At 39.6% G+C, this 25,639-nt stretch overlaps 1 protein-coding gene across 4 annotated transcripts in view; it reads left to right on the top strand.

Moving 5' to 3' along the window:
• nkain2 (sodium/potassium transporting ATPase interacting 2) overlaps positions 1-25,639 on the top strand; it is a gene marked incomplete at its 3' end in the record, with an annotated part of 150,427 nt that overhangs the window by 115,712 nt on the left and 9,076 nt on the right. For all 4 annotated transcript variants that reach the window (XM_079643473.1, XM_079643474.1, XM_079643475.1 and 1 more), the window contains 2 exons: positions 8,371-8,571; positions 20,127-20,187. In XM_079643473.1, coding sequence (XP_079499599.1) covers positions 8,371-8,571; positions 20,127-20,187 — 262 coding nt within the window. The remainder of the gene's footprint in view (positions 1-8,370; positions 8,572-20,126; positions 20,188-25,639) is intronic.

The following is a 25,639-nucleotide window of genomic DNA, read 5'->3' on the forward strand; positions in this document are numbered from 1 at the left end:
AATGGATTTGATTGACTTGTCTGCCGCAGTTAAACTTGTTCCAGCATTTGGATGTTTGGTGTTCTTTTTATAATGGATTTGTCTTAGCTGTGAAAGCAGTAGTGTTTGTTTTGTTGTAAATGTACAACAGCTATAATGCCTATAGGTTTTAACTGCCAGTTCTTTAAAAAAGTATTTACTGAAAAGGCCTGAAGAAGACCTTTTATTGAAACATGAAAAGGACATGTCTGGTCTATTTAACTTTAGTCATATTTTTGTAGCTTCCGTCTCATTTTTATGGACTAGCGAAAAATATTTAATTCATGATAGTAACATTTTAAGTTTAGGAATGTTGCAACATTGTCATGGCTGCTCGGGATACTTACCTTAGCAGACTACAAAAAGAATGGCCTCTAACATAACAAAGACATCAGTTGTAATAAAACCACCGAACATTAGTATATCCTTTCCTTATGTCTTTGTCAACAATCTTTAAACATTACATTGACCCATTATCACCAATAAAGTACACAGAGCAACATTTGCATCCAGTTGGAGTTGCGATTCTGGTCAACCAAGTCGAATATTTATTTGATCTATTATTAGCTCTGATTTCGGTATCCACCAACTCTAGAATAAAATATCCAACTCTAGTGGCTAAGTCCTCTAACCGGTTCAATAGCTAGCCACTAACTGTGTCTATCACAGGGATTTTGGTTGGTAGCGTAGTGTTGGTTTATCACATCATTTGAGTCTAAAATAGCTGCGTGAAAGGTCAGCTATTATGCAAAATCCACTTTTTCATGTCTTTTATACATGAACATGTGTCCCCTCTGTGTAAAGAGATTCTGAAAGTTTCAGGAAAAAATATTTTCTCACTTTTTGTGATCCACTTGTATAAAAACCTCTCTGAAAATGAGCTGATCAGATTTTGGCCACTTTATGATGTCATAACGTTTTTTTGGCTTGTGTAACCATTAGCTAATAACCAACCAATGTAACCCCCTCCCCCACCTTATCACCTGAATCTCCTCCAAGAGCACCATTGTGTTCTTTTTAACCAAATATCTCTCAGAGGGGCGTGGGGAGTGGCTCCTTATTTTCATCTAAAGCAGGGGTGGGGAACCTCCGGCCTACGGGCCGTATACGGCCCTTGAGACCATTTGGTACGGCCCTCGAGGTAATTTATAAACACATGCAAAAAAGAAAAAAATTCAAGAAATCTAGACCGCAAAATAATTAAACAAGCTTGTTTTTCCTGGCCAAGTTCAGGGTCCTTGAACACAACACGAGCCTAACGTGTCATCACGTGGTATATGTCTCGTCTGACAGGAGTGTAGTTCTAACAGAGAGCACCAGAACGCGGCTCCGGGCCGGGACTTCACAAATTGCAGTACCCATAAGGAGCTGTACACATGCCGCAGTTTTTACGTGGCTGTGTCTTTAGTTGTAAGCCCAGTGGCAATCTGTTCATCTGTCATACTGATCATACAGTCAATAACTTTGTTGTTATTCGCATCTGGTTAGCTAGCTATGCTAACAAATATAAGAAGCTTTTTCTCCAACCATTGAGGTAAAGGCACATCTTTATATGATCATTATAGTTATAGAAAAATAAGAGAATAAAGTAAACAGGTATACAATACTAATATGACAGTAAAAAAAAGTTGTTATTAATAAAACAAGAATACAGGGAAAAGGGGAGTGATTTGTAAAATATCCATAAAGAAAAAAATCTGCTTACAGTTCTGTTTCATATGGGTGTTGAGAGATGTATCCATAGATCTCTTCATGTTGCTCTCAAAGTGCACCAGATTGATGCTTTTAACTTCAACATTTTAAAAAAATCTTCCTGGTGATGCATGATTCTTTGCACAGCATGAAAGAAAGGCGAAATGAATGGCCTTTGATTTGAGTTTTTTAAGCAGACGTTGAGTTCAATAATTTGTACGGCCCTCGAAGGATGTTGTCAAAATTGAAATGGCCCTTGAGAGGAAAAAGGTTCCCCACCCCTGATCTAAAGTAACAGACAGAGAATCAGCTCTTTTGAAACGGGGCTGAAACAGAGGGGATTATGGGATGCTATAATGCATGAACTGTTTGGTATTTCGAGGCAAACACTTCAGAGACATGTTTTGTATAAAACTGAGACCTATAATATATTGATGAACAACAGTATAAAAGGGGACCTTTAAGCGAACCAAAAGAGTGAAGTTGCTTTAGGAAAATAGAAATCAATGAGCTAAACTCACTAAAACGCCAAGGTGAGGGTTACCAATAAATTGGGCGATAATTATTATTACCTTCCACATAACTTCAGCTGCTGAGATTTGGCTGTTTTTCATTACTTTTTTTAATATACATCTAACTTACGGTATGGGCTAGCCATTATTAAAAAAAACATTAAAAGCTTGAATTAGCAACCCCCCCCCCCCCCCCCCCCGTTCCCTTATGCAATTATGGATCCCACCTGGTGTAGGCCAGTAGCACTATAATTGGCCGCACCAATCTAAAAGATCTTAGGGGTTTAAATGGTTATGTTGAGGCATTTCCTTGGAGATGGTAATGGGTATGGGGCAGTTAAGGTCAGGGTTAGGATCCTGAATGGACTTCATCTCTACCAATTACCCCCCAGCACACACACACACACACACACACACACACACACACACACACACACACACACACACACACACACACACACACACACACACACACACACACACACACACACACACACACACACACACACACACACACACACACACACACACACACACACACACACACACACACACACACACACACACACACACACACAGACAAACAATTCTCTACCAATCTGATAGAAGATAAGTGCTTTAGGCATTATGGGTTAAGGCCTCTTTTACCACCCCTGGGAAATCACAGCAAAACAACGTAGGGAGATGCACCGTGACTGATGATATTGGTGTGAAATAACACAGACAGAGTGACATAGAGAAAGACAGCAGAGAGAGAGGAAATTATAGAAAATGGGATAGAGCTACACGTTGAGATAGAGGTTGGGTTAAATAGAGTGAAAAATTGACTTTCGAGAGAATGAAGCTAATATTGCCCACTCTATGATTTTCTGCCATTTAGCTTGACGATGTGCTGATCTTTCTGGCTGCCGGACCGACTGAATGTCTGACTGTTGTTGTTGTTGTCTGTCAGGATGTCACACTGACTCTTTTATTTACAGTCTGTCATTATATAACTGCCGGAACTTGCATTGTGTGTTTGGAGCATGTTAGAAGGTGTTAGATTATGTGCGAGTCGGTGTGTGTCCAGGGAGCACTCGTAGGGAAAAAGCTGGCACTCCCTCCCTTATGCCCTCTATCTATCCATCTAGAATATATGTGGGTCTGGAGAGTAAAAGATACAATTAATTTCTTCCTTTCAAAATTGCCTTGACTGGGTTACCTAAGGTGTACATTTTTCCTATTAGCACCAACCAGTTCACACATTTGGTAATATCCTGCTGACAGTGTGAACCATGATCTGAACATTTGCATATCCTCCGAAAAAACTTTGTTTACGTCACATCTGCTTTGATCAGAATTGGACACAACGTCGAATAATTAATTTCCAAATGCCCCGTTTTCTTATACTGCCAAGGTTTGGAGCTTAATTTATTTATTTTGTCGTAGACACACAACTTTTGCCGGATGTCTTTATTTTAATTGCTAAACTGCTTTCAGATGTAGCTCCAGGTAGCATTAGGGCATCAGGGGAAATACCAGTTTTTACTGGTCTTTTCCCCCCTCCATCCCTCCATCTCTCGGGAGTGGAAGACAAAGGAGGAGTGGGAAATGCAGGGAGAGAGCGAGTCTCAGTAGGAAAACAGATGTGGTTCATTGAAGCGGAGCCAGCCCAGTCAGAGACAAAGACCTGAGAGCATGAGTGTATGATCCTCAACTAGCACACTGGAAGTGTGTGTGTGTGTGTGTGTGTGTGTGTGTGTGTGTGTGTGTGTGTGTGTGTGTGTGTGTGTGTGTGTGTGTGTGTGTGTGTGTGTGTGTGTGTGTGTGTGTGTGTGTGTGTGTGTGTGTGTGTGTGTGTGTGTGTGTGTGTGTGTGTGTGTGTGTGTGTGTGTGTGTGTGTGTGTGTGTGTGTGTGTGTGTGTGTGTGTGTGTGTGTGTAAAAAGGTATGGGTGAAGACAGAAATGGTGATTTAAAAGAAACTCGTAATTTAATCCACAAACACACAGTTGGATATACTAATACAAGTCTAGTCAATATTGTTTTGTTTGAATTGCAAGCCAAACAAGTCCATTCATCACTAGACAGATTAATATCTCAAGATTATTTTGGAGCTATGGCTTCATCATCCTGTTTGGATAAATGCTGCAATGCTAAGTAAACTGCGCCATATAAAATCAATGCATCAATGCCAGCACACAGCTGCACTTTAATTGTTTTGTATTCGACTGACTGGCGACTGTGGAATATGTTGGTTCCAAATTCTTTGTTGCAGGGTTGCAAACACTAAACTGTTCTTATTTGGATAAAACAAGTTCTAATACAAAAGCACTCTCTTCAAACACTGGGTCTATACTTACTTTGGAAAAATGGGCTTAAGTTTGTTTGTTAATACGAGTTGTTTTCTTTCTGTGGGGGCAGAGGCTTTTGTCGCCGCTCACTGCTGCTGCACAAAAGAAGAAAGATAATGCCGTTTTTATTTTATTATTAGAACCAGTCTGGTTCCAAGCTTTATTACAAACCGTGTAACCTTAACAAACTCATGCACAGGCACAGGATCCTCAGACACGGCTGAATGGAAAAGGAAATCTCTTTTCAAGATATCTTTTGTTGTTTGTTTTGGTTTGTTTCGTATCAATGTATTAATTATTGGCTAGGTGAAACCATATAGACAACTCTCGTCATTTGCACATTTAAAGTAGACATTGAAGCACATTTTTCTTACCTTTTCATCTTGCTAGTGCTCTCTGCAGCTAAACTTGTTGTTGGCTGATGTCTTATAAGTCTATTTATTATTCATAGAAGCACTTACTTTCTCTTTTTCGGAATAAAAAAGAATGTGCTGTCTATTTTGATTAGTATTCCCCAAGTAGTTGGCCAAACTAACACCACCAAGATAACAGGCACATTTGTCCCATTACAGTATGTCCCTTTCCATTGCCTTCACAACGTGAGAGATACTGCAGTGTTAGCATTCATCCTGCTTTGCCTTGATGACATTTAGCCAAATCCAGCTTTTCACTGATAATTACTTATTTCTTTGTGTGTGTTCATTCGAGAGGCTCATTAGAAAAGCACTGATGGAGACTTTACTCAAAGAAAAAATGCCTCCCTCCCAACCCCATGTAAAAGAAAGAAAGAGGAAGCAGTCAAAAACAAGGAAGGAGGTTATGAAATATAAAAAGAGAGGGACACAGATTTGGGCGAAGAGAGAGGGACATTTTGAGAGATTTTCCTCATTAAAAAGAGAAGCACAACAAGGGGAGATGGCATTAATCAAGCTCTGAGCTAATGAGGCATTTACTCATTACCCTGAAATAGAGAGGCCAAGGGGGGAAAGGGGGAGGGGGGAGAGAAAGGAAAGAGAGACCAAAGCATGAATTAAAGAAGTAAGAAAGAGAACAATATGGAGGGAGGTGACGGAGTCAAGTATAGGTGTGATCAGGGAATAATTGGGGCAGGTAAAGACAGAGTGAATACGCAGTGTAGAGACAGATAGTATTGATGTAGGAACTAAAACCTTTGGCTCTATTTAAAGATCTGCCATTTGGGGTCTTTACTAGAATTAGTCACATTAAATTCAACTGGTTGAAAAGGCTCTGAGCTTTCCAATGTATGGGATGTGTTACCTCCTCCATACTGCAGTTGTTTAATGATATAGTCCGCATGGAAATGTACTTTAAAGTGGTTTTTTGTCTCATTGGGGAGATTATTCTATATTATGTATTGATTTTAAGATTTACGTTAATGTATAATATCAATCACACAGTAAGAAAACCTTAGCTTGCTAGAGGACTAGGTAGATGAATAAAGGTAAAACTAAGTTTAATCACTATTTTCATGTCTTGGTAAAAACGATGTCATCAAGGAGAAAATTAGCAAATGAAAGTAAAGTCATTTTTGCTATCAGAGTGCTTTTAAAAAGCATCAAGGCTTTTCATTAGACTAATGGCAAAGCAGTGCAAGAGAAAAAACAAGTGTGTGTTTAATGCATTTGAGTGTGTGTGTGCGCACATTGCGTGGCCATCTGTGAAGTGATCTATGTCCCTCCTTGCTAAATGGAGTCGTTAATATTTGCATTATTTAAACCAAGACATCTATAACTCGTTTATTGTGAGTCTTTCAGGCTTTTAGAACGTAAAGGATTGTAGTGGAGCCCAAACAAATACCCTACACAGCACATTACTGCAGCAGGGCTTTGCTTTGTGCTCTTTCTCTGCTGCTGTGAAGTGGAACCCAAACAACGAAGGAACAAAGATGTGTTTTTATTTACTCGTGTTGCTGTTCTTTGCCGCTTCTGGCTGTTGTTTCAAGTTATCTCTGCCAGTGATGGGACAGCTCATGCTGTGGTGGACAGGCTGAGCAAATAAAGAGAAAACAATGTTTTTGTTTCTGTAGAATAAAAAGACTCAGATTGTACACAGATATTATAGTGTCTCTGTGTAGCCTTACTGAGGAGCAGCTAATTGCTAATGTAGCAGGCAAGGCACGTTTATTTATATAGCACCTTTAAACACAAGGCAATTCAAAGTGCTTTACAAAAACGAAAGACATTAAGAGCATTACGAAACATATTACAAAATGATATCTAAAAACACTCATTTAAAAGCAAAGATAAAAAGCAAAGGTAATAAAAGTTTCAGTGCAGTTTAAGATATGAATATATCTTCAGCCTGGATTTAAAAGTGGTCAGAGTTGCAGCGGACCTTCAGGTTTCTAGGAGTTTGTTCCAGATATTTGGAGGATGGCCATAAACTAAATCAATCAATCATGGCAGTACTAGATTGAGGGCTATTACCAGGACATTAAAGTCATTTGAATTACCGTAATCATTTGTCCTTATTTTAAGATGTAGACATATTTCACAGGACTTGCTGTTGATGCTTTAAGAAGTTGTAACAATTTATCCACACCATAAATATATATCTGTACCAATGTATTCATCAGTCTGGACCAAAGACATTCCATATGTGGAGCCATATGCCAGTGTGGCTAATAACCCCCTAATGTTTGCCACATATACAATAATGCATCTCTCTTTTTAATGGTAGCTATAGTTTTGTTGGCATTGTTTTTGCTTGAGGAGAAATACACCAGGGAAACCAATCATGAGTTTGTTGACTAAAACCTTAACAGTATAATTTAAAGGTCACCTATTATGCAACATCCACTTTTTCATGTCTTTTAGACATAAACATGTGTCCCCTCTGGGTAAAGAGATTCTGAACGTTTCAGGAAGAAAGACCCCCTCTCTTTTTGTCCTGATCCATTTATATAAAAACCTGTCTGAAAATGAGCTGATCAGATTTTGGCCACTTTATGATGTCATAGCAATGTTTTGGCTTGTGTAACCATTAGCCAATCACCAACCAAGGTAACCCCCCCTCCCCCCCCACCTTATCACCTGAATCAATCAATCAATGTTTATTTATATAGCCCAATATCACAAAGGTTACATTTGTCTCAGTGGGCTTCACAGTTTGTACAGAATATGAGTATGACAATACGACAATGCATCTCCCCCTAGAGCACCATTGTGTTCTTTTAAACCAGATATCTCTCAGAGGGGCGTGGGGAGGGGCTCCTTATTTTCATCTAAAGTAACAGACAGAGAATCAGCGCTTTTGAAACAGGGCTGAAAAAGAAGGGATTATGGGATGCTACAATGCATGATCTGTTTGGTGTTTGGAGCCAAACACTTCAGAGACATGTTTTGTATATATCTGAGACCTAAAAATATTTTGATGAAAAACCGTACAATAGGGGACCTTTACGTTTCTAAACCTCCAATGACACCGCAGCACAAAGCCTCTATCTCTTACAAAGAATCTCTAAAACGTTTAAAAGATTTTTCTCAACCTCTCTCTGGTTCCCGTGGCCTCCTCCCATTTTCCTTCCTTCTCCCTCTGTTATTGTCCTCATCATAACCCTGCCTGTGCACGATTCACATCTAATCTGAGTGATCCCAGATCAGTGGAATTATAAGTCTGGGATCTATTTTGAGCTCGGTTCAAACCTTTTTTCTTTCTCTTCCATCTTATACAGTAGACCTTTATATGACAAACAGTTTAGTTTTAATTAAATCTCAAGCTTGTTCCAGGTCCGTCTCGTGTATGAATATGTAATTAAACTCTCTCTTTGTCTGTTTCTGTGACTTTTTCTCGCCAGGACTCTGACCTTGTCCTGACGTTCAACCTGTCCATGCATCGCTCCTGGTGGATGGAGAACGGCCCGGGGTGCAGGGTGACACCCATCACCCCTCCTCCCTCCTGGGCACCCGAAGACCACCGATATATATCTATATCCGGCTGTCTGATGGATTTCCAGTTCATAGAGGTGGCTCACTCCTCGCTGCAGATACTCCTGGCTGTAAGTACTGGAGCTAAATGAGTACTTTCCAGTATGCTCTGCAATTTCAAACTCAAGTATACAGTAAGGACACACACCGTTACGCCTAGGCTCGTGGCTTTGAACAGCCTTGTAACTAATACAAGTGACCTGTCCCTAACAGTGAGTGCTGCTGTAAATGTGTAGCAGTTCATATTTATTATTTTATCATATTTGCATCACCTATTTGCTTTCTTTCTGACATGAGGCAGTAAATTAACCTTAAGCTTGTACTGTAGCTAGGGATGTATTGAGCCTTGCTATCATACCGGCTAGTTTGGAATTTTCCAATCATGATTGGTGGGCACACCGGCACAGGAGAAAAGCAAATGAATGTTATTCCGTCATCACAGTGAGTTAGCGTTAATTAGCTAGCTAAGTGCAGCTAAAACAACCTGCTTGTTAAAGAAATTACCATAAAAGCCTCCAGCATGTAACTATAAGAAAACAAAAACTGTGTTTTAAAAGTTGTTTATATAGTTAAATGTACAAAATACATTTTCAGGAGAGTTTAAAGAAACTACAGACTGTTGATAATGGGTTTGGGTATTGTGAGTGATTCTATCCAAAGACATTGATAATGATATCAATAACAATAATCAATTTGTATTAGAGACAATAATCACTCTCAAAAGACAATGTACATTTATCAGGATCAGAATCAAAATACCTTTATTCGTCCCACGGAGGGGACATTTACAGTTGTTACAGCAAGATATCACTCAAGAAGCATGCATATACAAATAAATACAAGATATTTACTAAATACACATCCAGTACTAATTTAAAAGTTAAATCTATCTAATAAAATAACATACTAAAAATGTTCTCACCTTACTCTGTGTGACGGAGAGAGAGAATCTTTGAAATGACTCAAATTATTATATGTATGATCTATAGAGTCACCCCCGCTAGTACATTTAGTTTAATGTATTCTAAAGCGCACCACAACCATGCCAACTTCTCTGTCTTTTGCGATGGTTCGGGGAATTGTGGTTGATTGTGCAACTTAGTGGTAAAATAAAGCATCCCGACTCCATTAAGTTAATAACCTCATACCCTTATTAACATTGAAAAGCTAGATAAACTGCTTTAGAGTCTCTCTCTCACCACATCAGCTTTTTCTTTGTAACTCTCTCGTGCTCGCTCTGTCTTATTTCATTGTTACAAAAAACAACAACGTTTCCCTTCTCTTTGTTTCCTCTGCCTGACGCTCACCCTCGCCCTCTGTATTTCTTCCTCTCCTGAGCTGTCAGACTGCGATAATTAGCAGGATCAGAAGAGACAGTGGAGAGAAGAGAGGCCTGTCACTTTTAATCTGAGTCTCCTCAGTACTGAAACTCCGATTTTCGAGAGCGCTTATGAATACAGAAACATGCACGGTAAACAAACAGGCGCTTGAATGTGACTGCATGCATCATTACACCAACACAAAGACAGAAAAAGAGTTTGGGAGTTTTTCTTTTCCACGTCTTCCTCCCCTCACTTGGCATGACTGTCTCTCTCGCACGCTCTCCTCATGCACTTTCTGTCAATCGATAGCGGTACTTATAGTGTGGCTGAGTGCCAAGCCACCGCACAGCTGTACCACTGTCTCGCTGTAATTGGTGTGTGGAAACACTGTCATGCTCCATGAGCACACTCTCAACACTGTGACTGGTTCACTAGCTGACTGGCTGGCTGGTTCACTGTAATTGGTGGAAACACTGTCAGGCTCTTTAATAGCATACGTCCAACCGGTGGACTCGATGACTAAGTGCGGGGTTAGGGTTCGGTTTGGTTGCTCTCTTCTTTGCATGTTTACTGATTAGCTGATTGTTAGCAGTGTAAAGGAAAGAGGTTACAGACGAGTCCAATGTTTTCTACAAATCATGGCACTTTTTGACAGACATGAAAAAAATCCTCAAATGAACATTATGTCATGGAAGTTTGGGATTGGGAAAAAGCCACTGTCAGCTGTCAAGGTCTTCAACAGAGCTTGTCTTTGTTTGGGAATGATTGCCAATGTCCCCAGTGAGTTACAGGTATTTCTGTTGTAGAAATTAAAGTTTGGCAAATGCAACCTTGTAAAGTCGTTTTGGTCTTCAAACTGTCAAAAATACACTTCCATCCTAAAGTCCAATTCCAAGGTCTCTAAATGTCCAAAGTCTTTCCATTTTTGTTGCTTCAAAACCCAAACCTATTCACTTTAATAGGCTACAGATTTGGAATTCTCAGCCATTTTTGCATTAACAATATTTTAAAATGTATTCAAAGTGTTTTGTAGCCGATCAACAGATTGATTAGGTCACACATCATCGCATCTCTTAAGTTAATCCTTATTTCTACATGAGATAAGAAAGTGAGATGTGTAAAAAAGTAAACAAATGTACTGACAAGCTGATTAGCGTGCTCCCTGACTGTTAGAGCACTGATTAGTTTTCCAAACTGCATATCTCAAAGGGATTTCTTTACACTTTGGTGCACAGTATGAAGATAGAAGCTGAAGAGGAGCATGGGGCTTCTCCAGGGAGATTTAGAGAGTTGTTGTTTTTTCTCCTCCTACCTGATATAATAGCATGGGCTGATCATTAAATTACATTTTTGTAACAAAGAACGACTAAGATTAGGCTTCCTGCTGGCATGGCTGTCCAAAGTGCCTGCCTTTAAGTAATGTGAGTGATTAGCATAATTCAAAAAGAGTGGGGAAACTAATCAGCGAAATCACCTACTGTAAAGGCAGCCTCCATACACTCAGCATCCCATTGCACACACAGTTGAAAAAGCCTTGAATTTTAAATCCTGTGTGTTCATGTGATGAAGAGTATCATCATCTGTGCTGCTTGTTTGCATGTTAGCAACTCTGAACACTGAGAGAATGAGCACAAATTGCAGCCATTTTAGCCTAAGTGAATGGGCGAAGCGTTGAAAGCATTTTTTGATGCCTGTAGTGTAGACGTACTGCTCAACAGTATTGGCTCATATCCTTGACGTCAAATCTAAAATATTGCAACAGTTTTCTTAAAATGGCCCATAACCAACACGCAATATAAGCTTTTAGGACAGTTAGGCTATTTTGCTTTCCCTGCAACCTTTTAAAGTTCTTTTTTTAGTTGCAGATTATTTGATGTACACCAAATATATGCATTATGCAAAACAGAACAAGCAAGTAGCACTGCCAACACAGAGCGCTGTATTTGGGTCACTGAAGAGAAGACTGAGTCAACAGCCATGATACAGCTCTTTGAGGCTATGAGAAGGGAGGGGAATGTATACAATGTTATTGTCATGATAGATGCTGTGTATCAGTGCAATTCTTTATTGATTCTATTATTGATTTGTGATTAGGGCTGCACGATATTGGAAAAACTGACATTGCGATTTCTTTCCCCCTGCAATATATGTTGAGATATGAAAACATACAGGAATTGAAGAAAATACCGTTTTTTTTCCCGCAAACCCTCCTTTCTTGAAATGTAATGCTATACACATTTTTTTTAACTATATTTAACCGGGTGAAGGATTTTAGTCACGGACGTCTGGATCTTAAGTTATCAGAGCAACAAGCTGAGCTAGCTCGGTTAGCAGTGCCGAACTGCCCTGGAGAAACACATGAAACTACTTTATTCAGTGTTTTTACCTTTAATCACCGGGTCCGTTTGTTTTGGAGATTTGATTGTGATTGGTGGTTTGCATTCACTCAATCAAGTTCCCCTGACATGAGAGCCGAGCAAGTTTTCCTTTTGTAGCAAGCAGCAAAATAATTGTAACATGACGTGTTTTTTAAAAATCACTTACTGCGATGTTAATATCGCGCATATCGCGATTATCGTCACGACACGATATATCCTGCAGCCCTATTTCTGTAAAGTAGGCCTACACCAGTTTTCAGCATCACATAGCTTTTTATTATTATCTCAGAGTCCGAACACAGTGCAGAATGACCTGATGATTGTGAATCTCTTGAAAACGTAATGCAAATCCAACAAAAAATATTTCACTCAAACCCAAACATTTCAACTTCATGGTGGCACTAAAAAGAGGTCTTTAGAATACTTCATCCATCGAGAAGTTGTGGAGATATTTCAGTCTTGACCAAAGTGGTGAACTGTGTGACCAACATTGCCCTCCCTATATTCATCGATGGCTATAACAAAGTCAATATTTTAGTCACGACATTACTTACAATATGTAACAAAAATATAAAAACCAAGGACAATTGAAACACCAAAAATGGACCCATGTGGGGAGTTTATAGACCTTCAGCGGACTATCCTTTATTTGTCCTTTCATTGCGATCAGTAAGATGGCACTGTTTTAATGACCACAACTAAAGCATATACTCTCCATCATTGAAATATTTGACAATTACTAAAAGTATAACACAGAAATATTTGACACATTTTCTAGGCTTCCTTGTTCATCATATGAAGCTATACATTAACTTTCATTGACTAAACACAGACAATGATGTTATATACGCAAACGATTATATTAGTGGAAGCAGCACTGGGACCACATTGGTTTTCATAGCATAGTTGTTATTCAGAGATCAGGGAAAAGAAAGAACAATGCATGAGAATTGAACCAGTCATCCAAGCAGTCGCTGAGCTCTACCGCACTAATCCCACATTTGATGAAAAAGTTGAACCTTCCTTTTTTGCCTGTTATTTTCAGATTAAGACGGGTAAGAGCTCATTTAATAAATCAAAGAAAAGCTTGCTTTAACAAGGAATGGTAAATCATACCTCTAAAGTTCAAGGGTGAGCAAGGTTAATGCTGTATTTAATCCTCATTGTGATTCATTTCTGTTGCTGTAAATGATGTGCTGTTTCTCAAAGGCATCAAACACCAGAAACAATGTAAGATGCAAGTTATTAGACAGAATGTTTCATAAGGATTACAACACAGAACCAGCCCCACATAACTGTACAATTAAAATTCCTCATAAACATTGGGAGGGTTTTGGGCGTAAAGGCGCAGGGAATGGGAAATAATCAATTTTGGATCAAAATGTCTTCATGATCTTCCGAAATGTTGGTCACAAGTCAACCCGTGAGGCTGGTTCAGTTTGACTAACCTTGAAGGGGTTGATGCAGTGGCGTCAGCTCTTTCCACAGAGACTGTTTTGGCAAAATGCATCCTTGCCTTCCTCCACAGTGGAGAACAAACTGACCTATACAGTAAGTGCTTTCCCCATGGCATCTATCCTGGCTTCTCTGAAAGGTCTCCTCCCACGATGATCCCCCGGCATTTTTTGGTTTAACCACAAGCTCTCTAAAAAAAATGTCAGGTGTTATTACAACCTCTGCTTGGCTGTTGTTCTGGCTCTTTGTATATAAACTCATCTTATACACACGGTGGTCTCAATCTATTGGAGATCAAATCCCCAAGGGAAAATGACTGTGGTTTGTAGCAAAATATCTCGACAACTGTTGAGTGGATTGTCCTTTAATTCTGACCACACATTGATGTTTCCCTGAGGATGAATCACTTTAGTCATCATTTTTTATGCAATGCCATCATTTACTAACTCTCTGAAAAATATGTTAAAAATACATTGTGAAATTAGAGGCAGCACCTGCAATGTAGGAATCCCACTCTGGAGTCATTATCTTTGCAAAGTTGTTCAGAACATTCTGTCCTGGCTCTGAAGGGAAAAACACATTAGACTAAACTTTTCAGAAAGTGGAGAAAATGTATGCTTGACAGTTTATCAACCATACCGTTACTCTTTCCTGCCTTAGAATAATGCCACTAGCTTTTTGCTGACTCAATGTTGCCTAACTAGCTGCATTGTTTATCATGCACCTGCTGCACAGTATTTTTAAGAAATGGGATAAAGACTGTCGTCATGCCTCCAAGGAAACTATGTGTCACTGTGCACATAAAAGCCCATTAAAATGTTTTTTCTCTGAATGAGCGCTGTGAGGGGAAGTGGGGAAGTTGTACAGGTTATTGCATGTCAGACTGACCAGGGAAGGGATCCTGTTCGTGCTGAAGCGGAGCTATTTCCATTTCCACTCATCACACCCAGCACCTTCAGTACTGCCGCGGTAACTAGGTAACACTAATCCAAAGACAAAATGAAAAATGAACCTGTGTCAGAGCACAAAATTGGGAGCAGCTCAGTTTAATTCAGCCCATCCAAATACAGACAGAAAATGGGAAGAAATGTTAGACAGACAACAGAGAGGAACAAGGAAGAAACCGAAATACATTTTGTACTCACACTGCGGTCAATTACCATTATGAACTGTTTATATAAAAAAAACTAGAAATCAAAATGGTTTGAAACTACATTGAAAAAACTGAAACGTTGACTATAATTAAATGTATTGTGTCAACAGATTTCACATAAATGTATTAGGTTGTATTAGTTGGTTGAAAGCAATAATATTAAGTTTAAATATTAGGTTCAAGTAAATATTATTGCTTTCAACTAACCTAATACAGTTATGTGAAATATGTTGACATAATACATTTAATTAAAGTCAACAATTCAGTTTTTTTCAGTATAGAAATGGATCAGAATGTCTCCAGAAAGAATAGCTGCAACAAGAAATCCAGAAAGAAGTTGAAGTGGAGAAACTCAATTTGTGAAAGAAGCCAAAAAGGCAGTGAAAATTGGTCGAGAGAACTTTAGCGCTGGTTAAAGTTAAAGTTTAATTAATTATGAGTGTTGAATGAAGTAGCGTGTTGAAAGGAGGTAGAAGATTCAGATAAGTTTCAAGAACTAAGAGTAACTGACATCACAGTGTTTCCCACATATCTGAAATATACTTGGGGGGGTGGTGGTAGCGGGGTGGGGGTTGAGGTGACGTGCCTTTGTGACGTGCAACAACATTAACATTAACATGAACCTTTCTGTTGGTCGCTTGTTAGCAGACCCTTCACGCGATGGCAGAGCGAACAGGTACAGAAACCGATAGTGATAGCCCTATAGTTTAAATCTACTACAAATAAACATATGGACATGGGTTACTATTTAAAAAAAATTGTAAATGTGTTTAGGAACCTATCCATGTGATTTTTCAGTGGGGGTGGACCTCAAGTCCTCTAGGGGGGTCCGGCCGCCTGCTCCCCCAGTAAGATTTTTTTTTTTTTAAATGTTGGAGTTAAATGCATCTATCTGGTGCATTTTGAGGGGGGAAATAAAGAGACTAGATTTATGGAAACACCTATATGAAACAGAACTATACATTTCAATAATCATAAAATCATGTCCATAACCAATAACATACCACTTCCAATATGAAAAAAACACTGAAACTTGTTTATTTATTTATTTTTGGTTCATTCATAGTTGTGAGTGTGTCTGTGCTCCTGAATCAGCCTTTCCCTCCTCTCGCCCCTGCTCCTCTTTGAGGCAGCAGCAAAGGCTAGTTTTAGCACTCAACAAGTTTTAAAAGTGTATCTTACCTTTTATCCCCTAGTTAACTTCTTTTTTTATTAATTCATGCATATTTTACTAATCACTACCCCCTCAAATGGAAATATGTGTTTACATAAATGGTGACCAAACCGTTTGAGACCCGCAGAGAACTTAGACTAAGTTAACTATCTAAACACTCAGAGAGTCCTTTACCTCACCTGAGCTGAGGTTATCCCGAGCTTGACTGACACACAGAGACCAACCAAGGGCTTTGATTTATGATCTGTATGACAGTGGCCATGTCGGCAGGCCACATCATGTAGAACGCCAGTCACCCTGTGTGAGGCAGGCCACTTAACAGGCCAGGCCTTCGGGAAACCCCCCGGTCCTCCTGATGGCCAGTCCGGGCCTGGGTACAGAAGGCGTAGAGCGAGGGATCATTGTCCACAAGTTAATCCATCGCAGATGGCGTCGTGGTCGCTGACGAAAAAAAAAAAAAAAAAAAAACTAAATGGGTCGAGAAATATACCCGGGCGGCCCGCCCAAGTAAAGTCTATGTGTGGGAAACCCTGCATCATAAAAGAGTGATCATTTGTCAATTAAACAAATAAAGATGAAAACGGTGAAGTTTCCAGTTGAAGAACGTTATAAATGATCATAATGTAAACATTTAAGGAAATTGAGATTGAGTAATTGTTTCTTATAATATTATGTGTAACGTAATAATTTCACTCATACATTTTCCCAAACATAACTCTTTGTAAATGTTCACTTCCTCGTATTTGTGTATTTCTCTCTGTGGAAATATAATAATCTAAAAGCTGTAACCTCCACTGCATGACTCACTGTCAGCAAGTATTGTAGATGAGAAAATAAATAAATAAAGCTACCTTCGAGGTCAGAGTACAGCGCTGTGGGCTAAGAGTTATGGACGGTGGTTTAGACTTTCCTGGTAATAATCCTCATATCAACATCTGTTGTGGGGGGTTTTATTATGTACTTTAGATATCAAATATTTATCCCTGCACCACTCAAAATGATAGATGCATCAGGAAAAGTCTGAATATAACTGCAGGCAGCAAACCTTCTCAGTCCCAGAACTCCTACAAGAAACGAGATAAGGAACACAAACTAATAGCTAATATCGGTGTGTCTTTTTTGGGCATGGGGAGAAGATCAAATCATTGTAAACAGGATATTATGTTTACATGCAGCAACACCAAAACCAAATACTTCAGCATCCAGAATATTAACAGGATATTGATGCGCAGGGAAATGCACTCCGTCACAGCTGATCAAACGCTCTCTACCGCAGGGCGGCACGGCTCTCTGCACTCTGTTCAGCAGTACCAACATATCTGCACCCCAAAGTCATTTCCAGAGGCAATGAGCCTGCAGAAGACAAAACGGGCTCAGCTTTGACTGCATGTGACCGAGAACTCCTGAATTGTCTTTCAAACAGCATTTTGACTTTGTGTCCTTTAATTGAATACTAATATAATCCTGGCTGGAGTGGTAGCGGACAGGGGAGGCTACTTCCAGGTCATCTCAGGTTTTAAAGGCGAGGCAAGTTTTTTTTAAATAGCACCTTTCAACACAAGGCAAGTGCTTTACAAAAATGAAAGACATTAAGAGCTTTAAAGGTGCCTTGTTATACTGTTTTTCATCAATATATTATAGCTCTCAGTTATACAAAACATGTCTCTGAAGTGTTTGGCTCGAAATACCAAACAGATCATGCATTGTAGCATCCCATAATCCCCTCTGTTTCAGCCCTGTTTCAAAAGTACTGATTCTCTGTCTGTTACTTTAGATGAAAATAAGGAGACACTCCCCACGCCCCTCTGAGAGAGATATATTTTTAAAACCCAATGGTGCTCTAGGAGGAGATTCAGGTGATAAGGTGGGGGGGTTATTGGCTAATGGTTACAAAAGCCAAAAAAAACATTATGACATCACAAAGTGGCCAAAATCTGATCAGCTCATTTTCAGACAGGTTTTTATATAATATATGGATCAGGACAAAAAGAGAGCAAATCTTTTTTCCGGAAACTTTCAGAATCTCTTTACACAGAGGGGACACATGTTTGTGTATAAAATACATGAAAAAGTGGATTTTGCATAAAAGGTGACCTTTAAGGCAAAACAAAAAAAAAATTGGATTTTAAAGATTGCAGGTTTCTGGTAGTTTGTTCCGGATATTTGGAGCATAACAACTGAATGCTGCTTCTCCATGTTTAGTTCTGACTCTGGGGACAGAAAGCAGACCAGTCCCTGAAGACCTGAGAGTTCTGGATGGTTCGTAATTTAGCAGTAGATCAGAATAAACCATTCCATGCTTTATAAACCAGCAGCAATATTTTTAAATCAATTATTCGACTGACAGGAAGCCATTGTCAAGACTTCACAACTGGAGTAATGTGTTCTGAATAAGCTGCAGCTTTCTAATAGATGTTTTAGTGAGACCTGTAAAGACACCGTTACAATAGTCGTGTCTACTGAAGATAAAAGCATGGACAAGTTTTTCCAAATCCTACAGTGACATAAAGGTATGCTGCTAGCTTGCTGTCAATTGCATTGAGATTTTACAGCCTGTAAAGGTTGAAATAAACTTTGACCGGTGGTAATTTTTCAAAGCCTATCTGATAAATAAAAGCCTGCTGTGTTACCCACATTGATTTTCTCATCACTGCTGATCCCCATGCTGACACTGCCAGCATTGTCTATTCCCAGTATTTGGCTCACATCTAAGTACAGTCATCACCCTCTGAGAAAAACACTGTATTTTATATGACTCATGTACTCTACGGGAACAAGGAGAGATGTAAGGAGGTGAATTAAAGAAAAGAAACAAAGGAAGCTGAGATATTGGACGAAAATAGAAAGGAACAGAAGCAGGAATGATATCGCAGAGAGGGGGTAGAAAAGGTGGGGGGAGAGAGGTGCTTTGGGAGCTGAACATTATTTAGACTAAATGAGGTCAAGACCTTGAGATATACCCTGAATCTTAAATGTAGGTGTGTGTGTGTGTGTGTGTGTGTGTGTGTGTGTGTGTGTGTGTGTGTGTGTGTGTGTGTGTGTGTGTGTGTGTGTGTGTGTGTGTGTGTGTGTGTGTGTGTGTGTGTGTGTGTGTGTGTGTGTGTGTGTGTGTGTGTGTGTGTGTGTGTGTGTGTGTGTGTGTGTGTGTGTGTGTGTGTTTTGGCATGTGTCCATGCAGTCAATAGAGAGCCAACCAGGTCAATGTCATTTTACTTAAATCCTCCTTTGAACAATATTGCCTCTTTATTCCAGGTAATGTGTTTAATGTCTCATACAAACACATTTACACATCATTCACTTTCGGCCTGCGTCTTCGTCCTTCCACTTCTCTCTCTGTCTCTTATTCCTTCTCCATTGTTGCGGGGAAATAAGGTCAATCGAAAGCCAACCTTACATTGACTGTCCTTCCTGCATCGGGCACTTCCTACACGTCGCCTTGGAAACAGACAGCCAATGGCAGAGCAGATCATAGAGCAAAGGTGTCCTGCCAGTGCGGACTACTGTATCACTGTCTACACATTTTAATCCTTTTTGGTAACAACCGCAGCACACACACACACACACACAAACACACACACACACACACACACACACACACACACACACACACACACACACACACACACACACAGCACTGTAACCCCTTTACTGTTCACTCTTCATCCGAGAAAACGATGTAAGGTACCACCTCTGTGTTTAGTTACAAGTTGAGCCGAACAAAGCACTTTCAGAGAGGGCGGCGGCGAGGTTTTCATTTTGACTCGAGCAACAAATACAAAACTATCTGCCTTGACATCAAACAACACCGAAGCAATAAAGGGGGTCTGGAAATTCAATTTAGCCACAATCGACCAACGTGCCAATGTGTATTTTAAAGTTGTCTGTTTTGAAGATGTGTATTAAAACAGTGTCAGGTTAACCTTGGGGTTGTCATTGAGGATACCAGACAGTCACCCGGTGTGTGTGTTTGCGTGTGTCCATTGATTCAAGTGCTCTGTTTTTGAGGCTGTTCTGCCCCACTTACACCAACACCTGTTTTCATTGCCTTTGTCCAACAATGTGTTCGATGTACATGCTTTCTCTGCTCTCTGTTCTCACAAAGAAATCATTCCCCCTCTGTTTCTGCTGCTCTCTTTGTCTCTAGTTAATGGGGTTTATCTACGCCTGCTATGTGGTCAAGCTCATTTCGGAGGAAGAGGATAGCTGTAAGTACACACACACACACACACACACACACACACACACACACACACACACACACACACACACACACACACACACACACACACACACACACACACACACACACACACACACACACACACACACACACACACACACACACACACACACACACACACACACACACACACACACACACACACACACACACACACACACACATATTTACCCACCCTGCATGTCTTTACTCAGACCACTGTAGAAGATACTGTTTCTATCTATTTCCTTTTCACTAAGTCTCGCCATTGTTTCTACACTTGTTAAGCGTTTCATTCTGCACATATTAAGTTTAAAGTGATAATGGAAGCAGCTTTAACATCCGAGTTCTTTGTCATTTTTTTAAAGTAGCTCCCTTTTTTCAGATTGAGGAAGAAAAAAAGCTAGCGCCCCATTTCCCAGCTAATTAAGCTTACAAAAGCACAAAGAGCTGGATAAAAAGCCTGTTTCCAGCTTGTTTAAAAAGAACACTTAAATACGCCCTTCATGGCTTCACACATAACATTGTGCTATTAGGCTGTGTGGAATAGACGTGAAAAAAGACAGACGTGAAACAAGGAACAATATTGTTTTATTATTTCAGTGTAAAGCTACTCTGTCCTTGTATTGTGAGTATGATAAGGAATAGTGCACAATCACACTGATATTCCTTCTATCATAACATTTCTGGGATTTATACATGACATTTATGTTCATATTTTCAAACAGTATTTTCTTGCTTTTTGACATTAAAGAGAACAGGCTTTAAGGAGCATTAGCTGGTGGTTGTTGGAGTGCTGACAAACACTCTGCTTCATCTATTGCTTAAACTTTTGCTCTTGTGTTTTTCATTTTGGAAAGGTCAATACAAGACAAACCCCCCCGAAACTCTTTAAATGTCAAGTATCACTCTTACTACAGCCCTGTGTACTTGACAATGTGACAAAAATGCAAGGACCTGCCGTCAGGGTTTCCATCCAAATTGGTTTGAATCTCTCGGTCAAACGGGAGAAAATCCAGGTCAAATATGATCTGTTTATTAGGCTAATAAACAAATAATAAACAGGCTATATAAAGAATAATGCCTAGCCACTGCATTACTGGTCTCTGCGACTTCAGACCGTAACTCACCCGACCTTTTTGAAACACACACCCATCTTGTTTCCAAAGGTCCGTACCACCAATATGTTGAAGAAAAATATGTTTTCTATATAAGGATAAATGGAAATGTCCTGTTATAATTTAATCCAAAATGTGTAGAGAAGTTGAGTTGAGCTCATCAGACTTTATTGTACAATCCCTTATAGTAGTCGGCAGCTTCTGGAGAGGGTGATAGCTTTTTGGAGTCATCATCATAGACATTATTACCCAAGAGATACTAATCCGACCGATTTTCCCGATCCAAAAAAAATTGGATTTACCAATTAGATATATTTGATAAGTTGTATTTGAGCTGTGTCGTTCTCCTAAGGCTAATACATTAATAATAAACAGGCTATATAAAGGATAATGCCTAGCCACTGCATTAATGGTCTCTGCGACTTCAGACCGTAACTCACCGAGCCCTTTTGAAAGAGGAATCAAGTCAAAGTGAACGCAATCTGTACATGCACTCCCTTGGCACTGAAGCAGCAGGTTTGAATGAAGCCATCTCGGACTGAAGGGAGTTTACTGACACCTCAAGTTGGAATTCAAAGTGAAACCTGTAGCCTCCAGCTCATTCATTTACAGTGACACACAGAGAAAGAGACGAGAAGAGAGAGTGTGTAGGAGTGCTCGGCAGATTCATGCTCGATCAAAGTTGTCTTTCATTCGACTTCTCTCCTACATGCTCACCACTTTGAACCGCCATCACCAAGCAACAGGCACAGGGGGGAATCGAAAAGGGGGGGAAAGACCAACAAAAATGTTTAATTTATCTTTATTCAATGTTTTATCAATGCATCTAATCATCATTACAACCATCGGGATGAATGAAACGTCTACAGTCAAAGACTAGACGGTATCAATGAAGTGTAATACCAGTAACAAGCGGGGAAACGAGGCAAATCAACATGTTAATTCTGCGATTTTAGTATTTTGAAGGCAGCGTGTTCCTTTGAGCATTAATTTAAATGAGCCCATTTACCTGAGGCCATCAGTTTAGTTATTCCATTAAAGTAGACGCTTTGCAGGAGGATCAATACGCAGCCATGTCTTATTCAACACTGAATTGAGAGTGGTCTTTGCGAACACATCAATATTGAGAGGTGATAATTGCAGACTGAATTCAAAGAGCTGAGAGTAGACACATTTTTATTTATTATTTGCATTTGTTATAAAACTGCAGTTCAGTGCCGGGTAAGACCTTTCTACTGTGAGCTCACAGATACATTTTAAATCATCACAATGTTAACAAGTTAAAAGCCATGCAAGGTTGAATTGATCTCAAATGTATGGAGGATAATCAAGTTTCAGGGGTTATTCTGAGACGTTTTTTGTTAGCACTGCATTTTAATAAGCTTTGTGATGACAGGAAACCTGAAATGCCACTTGTTCCGTGTCTGAATAATTTATGTCTCACACTTATTATTTGGCCTTTGCTTTACTGTTGTATTTTGGCCCTTGGCTCTCGATACTGCACATTTTAGCTTTATTCGCAGCCTGAGAGTGAGAGCTTGTTAGAAATAAACAACAATTTCAGACTAGAGGAGTGCGCTGTGTTTCTGAGTTCATTTGCTTAGTGACATGTAAAATGCGGATTATTAAATTCTCCCTGTAGCAACCGAAATATCTGGCAGAAGCTTGAAATGATAACCTTTAGTTTCCCGTTTTAAGCCCATATAAAGACCATCTTACCAATCAGCTTCTCAGAGTGAGTGATGGCGACTGACACAAACACATTATTCACATGAGAGATTTTAACCTTGCTTTTCTCACTTGTTCGGAAAGTATGATGAAACTAAAACTATCTCTGAGAGGATACACCTCTGCCAAGGCCAAATACCTTGCAATATCGACTAAAGTGAAAATGATGTGTTTATTCAGGCTGTGATTTGGATCAGCTCTACATTTGAATATGGGCTCTTCCTTGGCCCATGCTTCACCCTTAAACCAAGTTTAGTGAAAATAGAGCTAGTCGTTTTTTCTGTAATCCTGCTGACAGAGACAAACAAATCAAAACATAACCTCCTTGGTGGAGAAAACAATGTGCAATATTTCCATGCAGTATAACATTTAAATGAAACTAAAGAAATGAAAGTTGTGTGATTTTTGCCAATGTTGCCAGAACTTTCCAAAACAGAGTCCTGATGAAGCATATGTGAGTTTTAAGGGTTTAAACAAATACCTCAATTGTTCATTCAACATGTAGCTAGCATAACTGTCAGACTAAGACAGGGGTCGGCAACCCGCGGCTCTCGAGCCGCATGCGGCTCTTTAAGCCCTCTACTCTGGCTCCCTGAGTTTAGACAAAAATAAGAAGGAAATCAAATTAAAATATTTGTAGGACTATTTATATTTTGTTGCACGGTTGAAAATGTTTCGTATCTTGTATTTTGAGTTGATACTGTGACACATAAATAAAAAACTAAACGGTTTTAATTACGTCAACTAAAATATGCGTCACATCCTGCTACGGAGTTCTTTGTTTATTATTAGAGGTAAACGGTTTTCTATAATGTAATAAATAATAAATGCAAAACAACTGTAGTTTGTGTCTATGATGTAACACTATATACAACTTTATAAGCTATCAAGCTATCAAATATGTTTTGTGGCTCCAGACAAAAAAAATTGGTGGAAAAGGGGGCAAAATGGCTCTTTTGGTCAAAAAGGTTGCAAACCCCTGGACTAAGACAAGAATATTGTACTAATATCTCACTCTCAGGCTGCGAATAAAGCAAAAATGTGTAGAATCGAGAGCCAAGGGCCAACATACAACAGTAGCCAAAATACAACAGTAAAGCAAAGGGCGAATAATTAGTGTGAGACATTAATTATTCAGACACGGAACAAGTGGCATTTTAGCTTTCCTGTCATCACAAAGCTTATTAAAATGCATTGCTACAAAAAAACATCTCAGAATAACCCCTGAAACTTGATTATACTCCATACATTTCAGATGAATTTAACCTTACATGACTTTTAACTTGTTAACATTGTGATGATTTAAAATGTATCTGTGACCTCACAGTAGTTTTAAAGAAACACATTAAGTTTTTAGGGCCCTAAAAATAGGTATTTCCCCACTATGCATTAACAGCTAACCATCTATTGCTTGTGCGGTTAAAAGTGCTTTGGGAGCTAAAGCCAAGCACTGGGTAAGAGTCAGTGTACACCCTCGAGAGGTCGCCAGGCTATCACAGAGCTAACACATGCAGACAAACACATTCACACAACACGGGCGATCTTTTTTTTTTTTACTTTGCTCACAAACGTGCAAACATATTGTAAGCCACACCTGTCATTTTCCCACTTCTTCTCAAGGAACAAATGTGATCAGATGGAATGAAATTAAAGGTTTGAGGCCACTATTGAGCCTTGATGAATATGTACTCAATGGCAGCGTCATGTCACATGCATCATTTTCAATGCGACAAGAAGATAATTCTCTCCAGTGTGATTTTTGCATTTGTTGTAATCCTGTGTTTGCTGTTCCGTAAGTCCCTAACACGGCTTCGGGAAAAGGCTCTGCGCGATAAAGCAGTGTCGGAGACCACACAATAATCAGGGAGCTTTGTAGGGAAATGTGCCTTGGGTGAAAACGCTAATACTCACCGAGGACCAATGAAGGTTTTGAGTTGCTGAGAAAGCTAATTACACTGATAATTATTCTGTGCATATGTGAACAAGTCTGTGTGTGATAAAGTCTGTGTGTCTGTGTGTGTGGATTTTGTGGTTGTATCAGTGTGTGGGACATGATCATAGTGATGCTTATCCGTCTCAGTGCTGCATGAATGTGTCAGACAGATTCATGTCAAACATCTGCCTGGAATCTTTGTCTGATCATTTTTTAAAGGGGCCCATTCATGCAGCTTCATATATTTTCCGGTCCATCATTGTATTTTGTGCCTCTGACATGTCTCCATGCTTTAATGTTCAAAAAGCTCTTTATTTTTCTCATACTGTCTGTGCTGCAGCACCTCTTGTCACCCTCTGTCTGAAACCAGAGCCCAGTCTGCTCTGATTGGTTAGCTGGCCCAGCTCTGTTGTGATTGGTCAACCCCTTAGAGTTGTCCCGCCCCTTAGCGTATCACGTACAATGTGTTGCAGCGCTACACAATAGAAGCATGTGTGTTACATAGTGATGTCACTATGTTATGTAAACAAGGAGTCCAATGGAGGCGTTTCAGGCAGTGGGAGAGAAGGAACTTTGGGATATGAGCCTTTGCAGACCATTTATATGCACACAAACCTATATGACACACTACATAGCTCCCCTTTAAATGAGTGGAATCC

The sequence above is a fragment of the Notothenia rossii genome (assembly GCF_949606895.1).
Source record: "Notothenia rossii genome assembly, chromosome: 8".
NCBI lineage: Eukaryota > Metazoa > Chordata > Actinopteri > Perciformes > Nototheniidae > Notothenia > Notothenia rossii.